Source organism: Bipolaris maydis (assembly GCF_028858645.1).
Source record: "Bipolaris maydis strain C4 unplaced genomic scaffold PSV08scaffold_16, whole genome shotgun sequence".
Classification (NCBI taxonomy): domain Eukaryota; kingdom Fungi; phylum Ascomycota; class Dothideomycetes; order Pleosporales; family Pleosporaceae; genus Bipolaris; species Bipolaris maydis.
In genome coordinates this window covers 170617-185147 of record NW_027093872.1, presented here as the reverse complement: position 1 = coordinate 185147, position 14531 = coordinate 170617, and the positions used below count along the sequence as shown (strand labels likewise).

Genomic DNA, 14531 nt, shown 5'->3' with positions numbered 1-14531 from the left:
GGGCGCCAAAGTCAAAAAAAACACTAGTACTGAGAAGAGTCCAGCCCCAACCAAGGAGTCTCGATCCCGCAATGTAGTCATCAATCGCCCCACCACCGTCCCCTCAACACCTGCGTCTGATATCCGTTGACAGCCATCTGCGATTCATCCCTTTGGGCATGTGCGTTAAGCCTGTCCGGGCCAAGGGGACAAGACAGGGCGCAGCCTCGAGCCAACCAGGCGCAACAAGTCAAGACAGACTACTGCACACTTACATGGTCATCACGCAGAAGGTTATGTATGCACACCTCATGCCGTAGTGGAACCGGTGATTTGCTGTTGGCGCTAGGCCGGTTGCATCCACGGCCATGGGGACTTTGCAGATGCATACGGACGACGGCCGGGGCGTGGAGCTTCGATGGTGGAGAGACTAGGGCCGTGGTTGGAGGCCATTTTGATTTTGCGCACTAGTTCATGTGTGCTTTGGGCTGGATGCAGAATCGTGGTGGGGAGGTTGCAGATTGATGCGTTGTGGCACCTTGACTCGAGTGGGCTGGATACGTGGGCTAGTGTCATGGAGACCAGTAGTCGACGACTACGACTGCAACGACAGAGGAGAGCTGGACATGGACAGTGTTGCATGTCAAAAGAGATAGACACATGTCACAATCAAGATTGCAAAGTTGGAAGAAAGTGGCTTGCTCTTGGCTGGTCGCCTGCAACTATTGCTGCAGACGCCATTGAATATGTTTTTTTGTCATTTGGATGTTTGCTTCGAGGCAAATTGTGCTTGTCCTTCTTTTTGGGACCTACTAACGTACATTGTTGAGCTATTTCGCTCTGGTATCTTTGATATGAAAAGTTAAATGAACGTAATAGAGCGAGGGCTTCGACGAGCCCAACGCTCAAACAGGGACAACTCCGAGAAATGCCCAAAAAATACCCACTCCCTAACCCTTGTGGCAAAAGCCCATTGGAAGTAGCCGAAGAAACAGACTCTATGCCATCAAGGCTGGTTGACAGAGTTAAACATGCTAAGCCATCGCGGCCAGAAAATTCTAATGTTGAAGACCAGAAATTTGCCCGTACTGGTCTAATTTTGTAAAGCGGTGGAAAAAAATGAGAAAAGAAAAGAAAAACAATCCACCCCAACACCTAACGAGAAATCAATGGCTGTTTCATCTCATCATGACTTTTCGAAAATAGTATAAACACATAGACAAGAAGCGTATTCGTAAGCAAAAAGGTCCATGGGTGAGGCCATGGAGAAGAAGAGCAGTCTAGTAGACGTGAACCGGGGCCATGATCGAAGGCTGGAAGGAGACGTGCTTGACCAGGTTGGCTGCCTGGATAAAAGGCTGGAACCAGGTGTTGGCAGGAGGTTGGGGGGAAACGTATTGTTGGGGTTGAGGAACGCGCGAAGAAAACTTGGGAAGCTGCGACGGCGAGACGTGGTATGACGAGTTCGAAGAGGCCGACGAGGCCGACGAGCAAGCAGAGAAGACGGACTCGCCGTCAGAGTTTGAGCTTCCCGAAGAGGTCGACGACTGGAAGGGCGATGGGGCGTAAGCTGAGCCAGGCAGAGGAGCAAACTGGGGGACGGCGGGAGCCTGGTAGTACTGGTTGTAGGCGGGATCCTGGGCGTAATCGACTGGGCCAAACGAAGGAGTGGGCATTGGCGACGAAACGGCCGACTTGGTGGCCGTGAAGGACGAGCATCGCATGATCATGTCGCGGATCTCGGGAATAGTGGCCCTCTTGGCTGGGTTGAACTCAAACATGCGCCTCAGAACAGCATCAAGCTCGTCAGAGACGGGAAGGATGGTCTTGAGGAACTTGGGATCCTTCATGAAGGCACGGAAGGTGCTATCGTCAAATGAGGCGCGCTTCCATGGGTTGCGGCCGCATGTGAGGTTGACGAGCATGACACCAAGGCTCCAGACATCATTGGGAGCCGATGCGTAGCATGAGTAAGGCTTGGGTGATGATGTCTGGCATTCTGTGCAAAAAAAAGTTAGCACGTGACTTGTTGCGTGTTGACATGGTTGGAAAAAAAACCTACCTGGAGACATGTAAAAGGTCGAGCCGCAGCCAAAGTCCGAGGTGACGGGGTCAGTGGTGGCGAGTCCAAAGTCGGCAAGCTTGCAGGTCATTCCTTGGTCAGTGACGAGAACGTTTTCCGGCTTGAGGTCCCGGTGGTAGATTCCAATGGAGTGGCAGTACTCGACGGCATCCAAAACCTGGAGAAAGGCGCGCTTGGCCATGGCATCATTACCAACGTATTTGCCCTGCTCGGTGATGTTTGAGAAGAGGTCGCCCTCTGGGCAGTACTCAATAACTACGTAGGTGCAGTCGGGCGCGTCCATGATCTTGACGAGCGAGACAACATTGGGGTGGGCGCTGGCCTGGTGGTGCAGCTGGATCTCACGCTGCTGGAACTTTCTTTGGCGAGGCTCAAGACCAACCTTGTTGAGCGCCTTTACGGCGTAGGGAATGTTGGTCTGGATGTCGACGGCCGTGTAGACGACACCGTAGGCTCCAACACCGAGGACGCCAGTCAGCTGGAGGCGTCCAGCCAGGACTTGGCCTAGGCGATCTTCCGGCGCGCAGAATCCATTTTGGGAGGGAGAAGCTGGGGGCGTCGGGTACATGTTAATGGTTGGGATGGAAGAGTGGAAGAGTCCTCGCAGGTCCAATCAAGGCCTCAAGGACAGAATCAGCGGAGAGTCCGGGAAGAGCGGTGGAGTGGCCTTGTCCGGGAGGAGGGAAGAGGCAACGAGAAATCCTGGACGGAGGGCTCCGACTGGAAAGAAGACGCTATTATAAAAAGGATATGTGTTTGTTGGTGAGTCAACCGGAAGAGGCAAGTCACGTGACTTGTCCGATGGTGGTTGGGCAGGAACCTTTTGGCAGGGCGCAGCAGGAGCGCAAAGGTTTTTTGTTTTGCGAAGGAATGTGAATGTGTGGGTGTGGGTGTGTGGGTGTATATGAGAGTGGGAGTGTGAGGGTGTTTTGAGGAGAGGGGGTAGGAGAGGGAGGAGAAGGGATGTTTGTTGATGTTGTTGTTGTTGTGGGAGGAGGTAGTAAGTAGTAGCGGAGGAGGGTGTGTATGTAAAGTGTGAGGCGGGATGATGTATGTGTATGGGCACGGCTGGGCAGCAGTGATAAAGAGAGGCGAGCTGGGGCGGGCGCGGGCGGCGATTGGCCAGGCGGGTGGCCCCGGTCTCTGGTAAATATAGGGAAGGAGGGGCGCTATGACGACTTGGGATGGGGCGACAGAGCGAGTGCAGGCGGATATGCGCCATCGCCCACAGTCGTCGCTGCCCTCAGACTCACTCACTCACACACACCCACACACAGAGTGGCACACGGACGCACAGGCAGGCTAACGTCTGGATCCACTGGCGCCTGTCGAGTGGTGCAGCGCAGCAGTGCACCCTGGCTGGTGGCCGGGGCAGCGGTGGTCCAAGCAGGCGCAGCAGCAGGGCGTGGGCCGTCTGTGGCCAGTCCAGGCGGGCGCGGTGGAGGCTAGGGGGTCCAACAAAGGCCGGCATGCAGCTACCGGGTGGGAGGGTGTGAATCATGGCGGCTGGCCCAGGCTGTGGCCAAGGGCGAATCAGCTGGGCCGTCAGCAGGGCGAGGGTGACACACAGCAGCGGGGGCTCGACGCGACAAGTGCAGCAGCCTCGAGGGGCCCGCCTGCACTCTGCCGTGGCCGTCGTCGACTTGCGCTGCGCTGCCCGTCAGCCCGCAGCGAGGACACCTGTCGCCCTGGCCGGCCGCCGCGCTGATTGGCCGCCGTGCCCCAAGCCCCAAGCCTCGCTCGATAGTCGTCACGGCCCACTGGCCGGGCCCACTCGCGCTCGCAAAACGACCGCGCCGCGCCCCAGGCCCAAAGCACCCAAGGGCTGAGCGACTGCCGCCTGCCTGCTTGCGGCCTAGCGCCGCCGGGGCCCTCGGCGCCCATGTGCCAGCGCCCGGCCAGGCTGACGACGTCGTCAAAAGCCGCGAGTGCGAGTGCACGGCCGGCGTTCGATAGTCTGCGCTGGCCCCCATGACGAATGCTCGCCCGTCCAAACGACGATCTCGCAACGCTGCGGCACTGCCGCCTGCATCTCTGACTGTCATGCCGCCCGCAGGTCCTGCCATGCCACACCACACCACCGCCCACACGCCCTCGAGCCCAGCCAGGCCCGCTGCCGCCTCCAATCTCAATCGCGCCAGAGCCTACAGGGCCTGTCCCTCGCGCTGCCATGCTCCTTCCTTTCCTCGCTGCTCGCCCTCTGCCTCCGTGGCCACCAGCCTGAGAGGCGCCTGCCCTGGGCCCTGCTTGCCGCTGCCCGATCCAGCCCGCGCCTGCCCGCGCTCGCCCCTCGCCATTGGCTGCCTGCCATATTGCCCTCTGTGCCAATGACTAACCGAACCGTTCGCTCCTGCTCCAAAGTCGCCCTACCTCTCCCACAATTTTCCACCCTGTCCCTCCCCCAGCCAATCCCACCCGCCATCATTTCTGACTTTTGTGCCAATCACCCTCCTCCACCCTGTCCTGTGACCACTGCCCGTCACCGCCCTCCCTCCAGGCCCTGTTGCTGTCCCAGTCACACCGGTCATTCGTCGTCGTCTTGCCAGTCGCCGTCGTGGCGCATTGCGCAATATACCGGTCGCCAACTCGTCGTGATCCACGCCCACCCACCGCGCCTGTGAATCGCAACAGTACACCTGGCCTTGCTTCCATGGCTGCTTCCACTCCACCTCGCTCTCCTACACCCACTCACTCCCCTTCCACTGCCCTCCCCTCATACCCGCTTCCAATCCTCCCAACGCTCTAGCAGCCCCCCCCCCCGTATCCATGTCTGCATACGAACCGTCAGGAGCTGCCATATCCGCCAGATTGCAAACCTTGTCTGCAAGCGAGCCACCCGTGCAACCACCTGCAGCTTCCAATTCTTTTTCCTTGCTTTCCGCCCTCATCCGTGCGTGGGCACTGACGCCAATCAGGTCCGCCGCCCGGCTGGCTAAACCTACGAGAGCGGGAGTCTGTGAGTCTGTGAGCAGAGACAATGGAGATCATCGATGAGCGAAATTGTTCCTTCGCACGCCGCTCCTACGGCCACAATATCGTCGGTCTTGTCGTCACATACTAGACCCGTTCCCAAGGGCATGGCCGTGGGTGACGGCTTAGCCACAGCGTATACGCGGAGCTAATTTGCCTTGCCTGCGCTAGCAATCTCTTCACACAGCAGCACATTATTTGCACTGTGCTAAGTACCACTCGACCACTTGCAGCCATGTAGTATGCCTCGTATGCATCCCCCCCAATGCACCACTGTTCAACATCAGCATCTGCTCGTCATCTGCCTCTGCCCTTTCATTACACCCCCCCCCCCCCCTTTCCACACACCCCAAACTACTCTTCAGCCATGTACGCCATCCATGCAAATGTCTGATTCGCATTCATGCACTCCTCCCTGCCATATCTTCTCCACAAAGCTTGAGCGTTTCAGTCGACTTGTCCAAAGTTACACATTCACCGCCAGATGGCGTCAAGCGAGCTGTCATTGGCCTAGTCCCGGTACCTACGTTTGATCTTATCGATAGCTGCCCTTGGACAATAAGCCCGCCCCCTCCATGTCAACCTCCTAACCTCCTCAAACTCTAACCGCGGCCGTGTGAGCAACAAAACATCCACTCCACCCTCTCGTCTGCACGGCATTGTTCTTGATGGCTGGTACATTCTGCGACGTGGCGCCTACCGGTCGACTGAGACCAGCCACCGTGCCAATCTACTTGCTCCATCCGAGTAGAAACTAGACGGTCACCGGATACACTCGTAGATACGTGTCCAGCCTCATCTTACTATCCTTGCCGTGCTCTGTTTGGCCCCGCCTCGTTGATTTGCGCAAAGCGTCTTGTTGCTTTGTTTTTTTCTTACAAAAGAAAAGAAGTGTTTACACAGTTCCAACCTCATGACTGACACGGCTGATCTCATGCTTTGAACCTTTTGATGCTCGTCTGCGAAACTAAACATGTTCACTCGGCTTCAAAAATGCCGTGTTCGATTCATGGGCAACATCCAACTGACATTGTTAATTCTCCATCCATTTGCGTCTACTTGCTTGGCTCCTTGTCAAACAATGTACATACTAGCTACTGCGCTGCTCTAACTTACCATGCCTACCGATGGCATGAACTGGCCAAGCACTACATGCCTATTATTATAAACATCTAAAAAGATTACAGATACTTGCCACACAGACTGTAATGGCGAGGCTCATCCCTACCTTGCATTCACTAATACCGCCACCCAGTGTAGCCGTGTTCTCTCGGTATAGCTTCATCTGTTTAGTAGGTGTACATACACTACAATAGCTCTGCGCCTCGTATTCTTGGCCATAAAATAGAAGATTTGCATCGTCCCAGGCCACACGGAACACCGCTTACAGTCGGCCCGCAAACCTGTCAGATCAACCCTTAGTCATTCAGGCATTGACGTTTCGCCACTGCCATGGCTGGACCAAACTTCGTGGGGGCGTTCTGTTTTTACTTTTTTTTACTCTTACACAGCTCGTGCGTTGCCAAAGGACTGCCTGCATGGGCAGTCAGCTGTTCCGACACACTAGGTTTGGCCGTTGTATTGCTCCATGCTTACTGTATCCCCATCTCTCTGTCTGACACTGTTTACTTACCATGGCATCGGCGCTAGTGGGGCATCTCTCGGACTGACTTGCGCGTCTTGAGCCATGATTGCCGCACACGGCTGAACAGTCACAAGAAATGTCATCATATCCGCCCGCCCGCCAAGTGATGCAGTACCCTGCACATCACTATATTTCTGATACACCTATTCACTCTCCAAAACTGCCATACCCCCGACCCTTCCGATCAACTTTGCAGCCCATGTCCTTGGACACACAAAGAAAGGAACCCGTGTGTGCAGATAGACTTTTTCTTTGATCGCATCAGCCGCTTTCGCCCCAACACTGCTCACTTGCATGTCACGCCAATGGTACGGCCGCGGATCCTCAGGGTAATCGGCCTCATGATACAATGGCTTGCCCACCGTCCCAAGAACCCCAACACTGCACTCACCGTAGCCAACCATCATTCTCACCATTTGAAAGCCATCCCCCCCCCCCCCCAAAAAAAAAACTCACTTTTAGGGAAAGCCTCCCGCGTCCTTTCTCCACCATGGTTCACAAGATCGCCCGCGTAAGCCATGATTCCATGGAACCCAACTCGCTGGCGCCTCGAAATTAAACTCCCAAATCTTTCGCTTACAAAGGGCCTCTCCTTCTAGTCGGCACCGAAGATCACATTGGGGTGTGAGCTTTGTTGCTTCTCTCCATTGGCATACACGTGTCCTAGTGCCCCCCCCCTTCCTAGTCAGCGGCAGCTAATCACCGAACCAAACTTTTCTCAAACCTAAATTTTGCCCTTTCGCTCTCTTGGCTTCCCAAGATTGGATCGGCGGCACGTCCTTTTCGGGCCTTTTCCGGTGTCTGCCGTCGTGGGCGTTCCTTCCAAATGGCCCTTTTAAATTATTATTTGACCATAGTCTTCGCTTTTATTTTTTCTTGGGCTTTTATTGGCACATCCGCGCCGCTCAGACTACTAAGTCATGGTAAGTATGACCTTGACAATGTTGTTCCCTTTGTGTTGGTCCCAAATTTCCACCAGCCGCAAAATAGTGGCACCATTTTTCTTTTAGGGGAGTTGCGCCGGATCGTCGTCGTTAATGACTAAGGAAACAATAATCTATCTGTTGCTTCACTGCCAGCAAATAAGCTCATGGTTTAGGGGGGCCCAGCGGACCCTCTTTTTTTCTTTCCATCCTCTGTTCTATTGTCTTCTTTCCCTCCCCTTGCAACCTTTGATGATGTGTACGATATTTGCCCTGTGCACCCAGCAGCACTACGCTCTTCGGGCCACTGAAAACCATCGTATTATACTTACGGCGAGTTATGCAGTCATAATGTACTATGATGATCTCTCGATTCTTTCTCTCGCCAACATTCCCCCTTGCCCTGTTTCTAGCATTCTTCGGCACCTTCCAAGTCAGCTATTGCCAAGACTCCTTCCGTTTGCGTATTCCTCTTCATAACTTTCTTCTCACCTTCTTTTCTCCCAACGGCCCTTTGTTGCATGAGCAAATAAAATTCTCATAGAGTCGTGCCGACATATTGCCCACCCAAGTCCAATAGCTCTACGTCACCGCCATAGCGTTTTTTTCTTCTCTCTTTTCTCCCACGCAAGGAGCGTGGCCGCCATAAGCGATTTCATATTACAGGCGCCAACCTTGTAGTTTGTCTAGCGTTGGGCCGCCTGCCCATGAATTGTATCGAGCACCATCTCAAGTCGCCCGCGCACGTGAGCTCGCCTTTTGACGCCATCATTCTCCCCCTTTCGATCAACCTTCTGCCTACGAGCATGTGACTCTTGCTTGAATCAACCAAAACTTTACTTTCTTGTCACCCGCTCAGCCTCATTTCTCCATCACGCATGCACGAACCTTTTTTTTCCTTTGCGGCAAAGGCGAGATTCCGGGGCTCTGTGCACCCGCCATAGTGTATCGCTTCTCACGTGGTCGCTCTTTTTCTTGTCTAAATCGGTGTGTCGCGCAGGGTCTGTCAGGCGGGCCGTTGGGGAGGGCAGCCCTGCAACCCAGCGATCCCAAAAAAAGAAAAAGGCAAAAAAAGGACCCAAACTACCACGTATTCCCGGACCGCTCACGCGCACAGCGGCGGATGACGCTCGTCGTGAGTAACACGTTTCGCCTCATTTTGGCATTGACGATACATTTGCAAGCAGCTCCCATCGTCTTCTTCTTTGCCACAGGGTTATTCCTTACACGGAATACCCTACGAAACTTCTGTCTCGCAGGCAGCAAGCAAGCGCAACAAGGCTTGGTTAGCCATGTATACCATGTAACCCGCGAATAACCATTACACACATACATCCACACACACACACACACCGGCCCAACGGGCCCCAACGGAACCAGAAACCACCACCCCGTGTTCCGTATTTTGCCACTTGGGAAATGTATCATCTCTTCCCGCCTCACAAGTCGGAGTTTCCCATGGCGTAACCAAACGCAACCCGCTCCGCCGCCTCTCGATCACTCCACCTTCTTTTTTCTCTTCGTCGGCATCTTCAAACCCGGATCTGAAACCGGCGTCCCCCTTCAACATGGGCGGAACGGACGGGCGGCGGGCGGAGCTGAGTAAGAGACCAGAGACAGTCGCGTTTACGTTGACAACATGATAGCACACCGTCGTCACTCGGCCATTGTCAGCCAGAACCGCTATCCCAGAACACATGTCGTAAAGGAAAACATGCTGCTAGTGGAATTCTCCATCAACGCATTTGCACATGTCTGCCTGACGACCCAGAGTGAATCCCGTCCCCAATCAGCGTGTTTTGATCATTTGCCAACATATCCTCCATACACATAACTGGGCTGGCTGATGCTGTGCCAAAAAAAACGTATACACCATCTACTGTTGTACACTAGGCGCCCGGTATAACATCAGCCATGCGCGTAACGCCCGTCCATCCATCTGCAGAACTATGCATCTGCCTTCTTTTTTTGCCTCCCCCTTAGATACATACATATGGCGAAACAACATAGCGTCAACATTTATTGAACCCCATCGAGTGGACAAAGCAAGGGGGGGTTCCTCAAGTTTCCGCCTTTTTCTCCGCCCCCTCCTCCCCGCGGCAATGGATAACGCATCCTGCACGCCATAACTTCAGCCCCCGTTACGTTCGTGGCGTTTTGCCGTTTTTTTTTGCGGGGGTGGGAAAGGCGGGTTGAAGGGGGTTGGTGGTGGTGGGCCACATCAAAAGGTAAGGCGGTGGGGGGGGAAGGGGGTTAGGATATCAAAGGAGGAGTGGAGTTGCAGGCTGGTTGGAGGAGAGGTGCGCGCGGGTTGCTGAAAATAGTAACCTCAACAACTTGTTTTCCCCTTAACCGCCCAGTCTACATAAGTCTACTACCGCATTAGGGCGCGCGCGACTGTTTTTTTTTCCCACCACCACCAATGCGTCTGCGAATCTATGAATATACGCATGTAATGTGAATGTATCAAGTATCTAGTCTAGCTGCTAGCTAGCCAGGGCGGCTGCTCTGGTAATAGTAGAACCACACACACACACACACACACACACACACACCTGCTCCGCTTCGTAATCTACATGGGGGAATCGGAACTTAGTTACATTGCTTGCTTGTTGGTGGTGATGAGTGGTCAATAGGATTTGATAACGCAAAGTAACGTACATACTACTGTACGTAGGCGCTGGCGGCATGCTGCATGGATGCGGCGTAAGGTTTCCAATGGTTGGGCGAACAGGATGTTCACGGATACGACATACGTACTCTATACACAGACGCTTTTTTTTCAGCATTTGGTGGCTAGGTTCGGCACCGGTGTCTCAGATGTACATATGCATGGGCGAGGCGGAAAGGTGTGTAAGGCACCTGGGGTCGCTGCTGAGATTGGGGTAGCCGCTATGAATGGGCCTACCTTGTTAGGTTCGTGTTGCAAGTATGGGTGCGTGGCGTTGTGACTCGGGCGGTTACTGGAACAGAGACATCAGCTCAGATGTGCATGTAGTGTGTGTGTATGTCTGTCTGCCTGCCTCAGGCTCTGAATAAACTTCCTCAAGTTAGCTGGTGTAGGTTGGCGGAGGCGGAGGCGTAGGCAGCAACGGCAACAACCGTGACCTCAGCATCATCGTCGTCATTGTCGTCGTCGTCAGCATCATCATCATCATCATCATCATCATCAAAGAAAACTGTAACGCGTACGTAACGTTTCTAAATCACAACAAGTCTCCGCAAAGGCGCTCCGTCAACCCCCCCCCCCCCCCCCTTCCCCCCCAAAAAAAGACAGAAAATAGAAGCTATAAACGCGTAAGGTGATGGGGTTAGTTGAGTCAAGTCTCGTACTTTTTTCGTATTTGGGGGGGGGACTCGTCAGCAAAATGGGGAGTGCTGGAACCAATTTGTACGAGAAAAAAAAAGAGATTCCCAAAATAGTAAAAAGTGCGAGGGAAAAAAAAACTCCAGTGAACTCAATTTGTGTTTGGTAAATAGTACGTACGTACGGTTTGGCAAAACTTACTTACGGGGGCCCTTGATTTAGCAAATCTCATGTGTATGCTGTCTCCTAATCATGCTTGTTAGTAGGAAACCCCCCCCCCCCAATTCATCAGCAACGGTTATTGTGCATCTTCAACCCTCACCTCCCCCCCCCCTTGCAATATCAGAGTGAAATACGAGAATAGTAGTCAACTCGGGTTCATTGTGAAAGAAAAGGGCCTCGGAACTAAGTGCCGTGTGAACAATGCTTATTTTCAAATCTCCATCAGCGTTACCGCAAGTTTTAGAGCGGAACATGCAAAATCAGTGACGTGAGTTTATTGAAAATAGCACACCTCTCTCTCTCTCTATAGCCTGCTACCCAAGCTCCGTTTACGTAAAGTAACTCTGTTCACTTGTCCTTCTTCTCCCCTCTATTCATTGCGTGCAATGTCCAATGTCATCTCCTGCTTTCCTGTAACCCGATGTATGGACATGTATGTTTTTACCTCGGTTTGTATTTCAGATATACTTAAAAAAAAATACTTGCTATGAGGAAATAAAAACTACCGTTCCATAGTGTGGCTTGCTCAATTGACTAAGACGGGTAGATGTTTTGGCGTTTACTTGAATATAATGTGAAGATACATATCTAGAGTTGATGTAATCTTGACCAGGACTCGGATTGCATACTGTATTTCCAAGCTGAAAAGAGACATATCTCGGTATGTATCAAGAAAGATAATGATGTAGGAATTTGCTTCATAGATTGATACTAAAAGTTTTGAGTAAACAACATGTGTCGACAGGAATAGCCAATGAAAAGTCACATTAAAAAATAGTGAAATATTTCTCATGAGTCCACATAGTTAACCCTACTGTTATTCATCCATTTCCCCTTTCCCCAACCTAAACCCAAACATGCCTTCATAATCACAATCCATTACCCACCCAAACTCAACCTAATTAAGAAACCCCATCCCGTTTTCATACCCACAAACCTATACACAGCCACAACCGCAACTCCCCCGAACCCAACCTCCCCAACTAAGCAGCAGGATCCAAAAATCCCTCAAGCGTCTCATACCCCAACGGCTTAAACAACTCATTACTCAGATCTGCGCCCGAACTCCCCAATAAACCCTCAAAATTTTCAAACGCAGCGTCAAAGTTAAGCCAGTCGGGTGATTGCTCTGCGAAACCAAAGCCAGCCGGAGGACCCGTCAGAGGCGCTCGATCGGCGCGCTCGCTGCTCGTCGGGTGCTGGCCAGGCGTCGGTGGTATGGGATTTAGAAGGCTAGTCATGGGGGAGTTTGCATGGGCGTGAGACTGTTGGTTGTGTTGGAGCCGGGGATCAATGCGAGTTTCCATATCTTGTTGCCAGTGCTGAGGCTGGTTGGACGACGGGGGTTGAGTGCTCTGTGGGTTCTGTGGTGTTGGGGGACCAGTCTTGGATTCGGGGTGACGGGGCTCAGATGTGATGGGCATGGGTGTGTTAGCGGTTGTCGTGTTACGGCCGGCTGCGTTGCTGAGGACTGCTCGTCCGAGATCTGCCATTGTGCCTGCCGACCACCATGCGTTACGTAGACGATCGAGTAGACGTACGCACTGCTTCAGCTCTTCAGTAGCGCGGTTGACGTGCACCTTGAGGCGGCGGGACCGGAAGTGGCGGTATACTACGCTGAGAGCCACGCCGAGCGCATACGGAACAATAGGTAGTGGCGGAAGGAGCTCGGGAGATTCGGCATTGAGGAGATGGATGACTCTTGTTGCTGACAGACTCTGACGAACATACGAAGGTGTCGACTTGACTGGGGCATTAATCGAAAGTGACTTGTGTGAAGCCATACACATGGTATGATGGAAAAGCGACAAAAGACCTGGGACATGTCAGTATATCATAGACACAATACCAGCTTGAGCACTCACTCATAATCGGACCATCAAGTTTGTCCTCGCCATCTCCAACCATTTCCTCGAATCCCAAAAAGTCATCACCTTCCCAACCCGTCTCTTCGGCTGCTCTGCCAGGCCGGTAGTAATCAATAACCTTGTCCAACATCTCCGATATCTGAAGCCAAATACCAAAAGGGCTTGACCGCTTCTCTGGGTCTGATGGCAATTGCCTCAAGCTATTGTCTCGGTCATGCATGAGCAGAGGACGTCCATTCATGCAAGCATTGATCTTGTCAAGACTCCACAAACACCAAAAGACATCTTCCAGGTTGCCTTGCGACTCGGAGCTTTGGTTTTTCCACTGATGGCCAAACTGGAGACCGAATGTGTGAGCATGATGTATAGCTTGGGCAAGATGCATCGAAGCTTGCTCGGCGCCATCTGGTCCTTCGCAGTGGAGTGATATCAAAGCGAGTACTTGAATGAGCACGACACGGTTCTTTTCCAGCTTTGCTTCAATCCCGACTATGACAGCATTGTACAATCTCTGTGAAAACTCACGCGGGTTCATTGGCTGAGCAGCATTGCCTAGATATAGGTGTTTTGCAGCGGTTGCGTGTTTCGATGCCACAATGCAAATGGCTTGCATTAGTATCCTGGGTTCTCGGCCATGGTTGTATTGCTCGTAAAACAGATCCTTATCCACAAGTGGCAACAGCGGGTGGACGTAATTGAAGTAGATATCAAGAAGGGCAGTTTGGTTTGGCCGTGAGGGCAGAATATCTACCCCGACAGCTTCCAGGTACGTCAAAAGAGCGCGGGATATTTGAGATTCCGGGTTAGATTGCGGCCCCGTCTCGACGATACGCGTAGTATGCGGTCCCGTCTGCGTCGAATTCGGCCTCTGGTCTCGCTCTTCAACCCATTGGCCGATAGGAGGTGGGCCGGGCGATGAAGCTGTCTTTCCACGCTCCGAATGGACTTGCTCTCGCAAGACGGCTTCTGGGTTCAGATAGCCCAAGAAGTTTGGTGGAGTCTGGGCGGTTTGGTCTGAGGCCGGGCTTTGTGACGGCGGCATTGTGGACTGGGCATGGCCGTGTGAATGCAGGTCCCCACGGGGCCCTCTTGGATCTTGGGTATGGTAATGCCCGTTCGCAGAAGGCCCACGAGGATCTGAGGTATGGTTGGGTGCGTGTCCACTTTGGGAAGAGCTTCCGATTCCAGTACTGGCCTTGTCGTCGTCAAAAGTACTGCCCTCGTCGTCAAAAGTGTGACTGCAGCGCTTTCTCCGCTTCTTGCATGATTCGCATGCGCGGTGGACTCCTGCGGTGCCGTTAGCTGACTTGTTCCTGTCTCGCGCACCGCTGCTCTGTCACTTTGTTGGTCGTACTTTTGCGCTTCCTGAAAAACTCGTTGTTAGCGGCAAAGGTGGCCAACATTTCGGCGCAAACAACAGCACGTTTCGCTGTCAAGTCGGACGTCAAAGCGCGTGTGTGTATCAGGCCACGGAACAGCTGTCGTCTTCATAGACACAAGAGATGGACAAGGCGTGGGTGACGGGTGTCGCTGC

General features: G+C 53.1%; 3 protein-coding genes across 3 annotated transcripts; all 3 read right to left on the bottom strand.

Moving 5' to 3' along the window:
* Positions 1–1052: 1052 nt before the first annotated feature.
* On the bottom strand, positions 1053–2738 carry PSV08DRAFT_17712 (kinase-like domain-containing protein). The gene is made up of 2 exons (XM_014223413.2): positions 2042–2738; positions 1053–1978 (listed from the first exon to the last, which is right to left on the bottom strand). The coding sequence occupies exons 1-2, from the start codon at positions 2628–2630 to the stop codon at positions 1260–1262; spliced, it is 1308 nt and encodes a 435-aa protein (XP_014078888.1). The 5' UTR covers positions 2631–2738; the 3' UTR covers positions 1053–1259.
* A 577-nt stretch (positions 2739–3315) lies between these two features.
* Positions 3316–5180, bottom strand: PSV08DRAFT_405344 (uncharacterized protein; the record flags this gene model as incomplete). The annotated part of the gene is made up of 5 exons (XM_014223412.2): positions 5121–5180; positions 4879–5016; positions 4495–4677; positions 3631–4393; positions 3316–3476 (listed from the first exon to the last, which is right to left on the bottom strand). The coding sequence occupies exons 1-5, from the start codon at positions 5139–5141 to the stop codon at positions 3316–3318; spliced, it is 1266 nt and encodes a 421-aa protein (XP_014078887.2). The 5' UTR covers positions 5142–5180.
* Positions 5181–12057: 6877 nt separating this feature from the next.
* PSV08DRAFT_210377 (fungal-specific transcription factor domain-containing protein) lies at positions 12058–14400 on the bottom strand (the record flags this gene model as incomplete). The annotated part of the gene is made up of 3 exons (XM_014223408.1): positions 12058–12945; positions 12995–14284; positions 14352–14400. The coding sequence occupies 3 exons, from the start codon at positions 14398–14400 to the stop codon at positions 12113–12115; spliced, it is 2172 nt and encodes a 723-aa protein (XP_014078883.1). The 3' UTR covers positions 12058–12112.
* Positions 14401–14531: the final 131 nt, after the last annotated feature.

Excerpts from the sequence above, each read along its gene's own strand:
- PSV08DRAFT_17712 (XM_014223413.2), bottom strand. The coding sequence starts at position 2,630 with ATGTACCCGACGCCCCCAGCTTCTCCCTCCCAAAATGGATTCTGCGCG. Across the intron at positions 1,979-2,041 it reads GACCTTTTACATGTCTCCAG|AATGCCAGACATCATCACCC; the intron begins GTAGGTTTTTTT and ends TTTTTTGCACAG.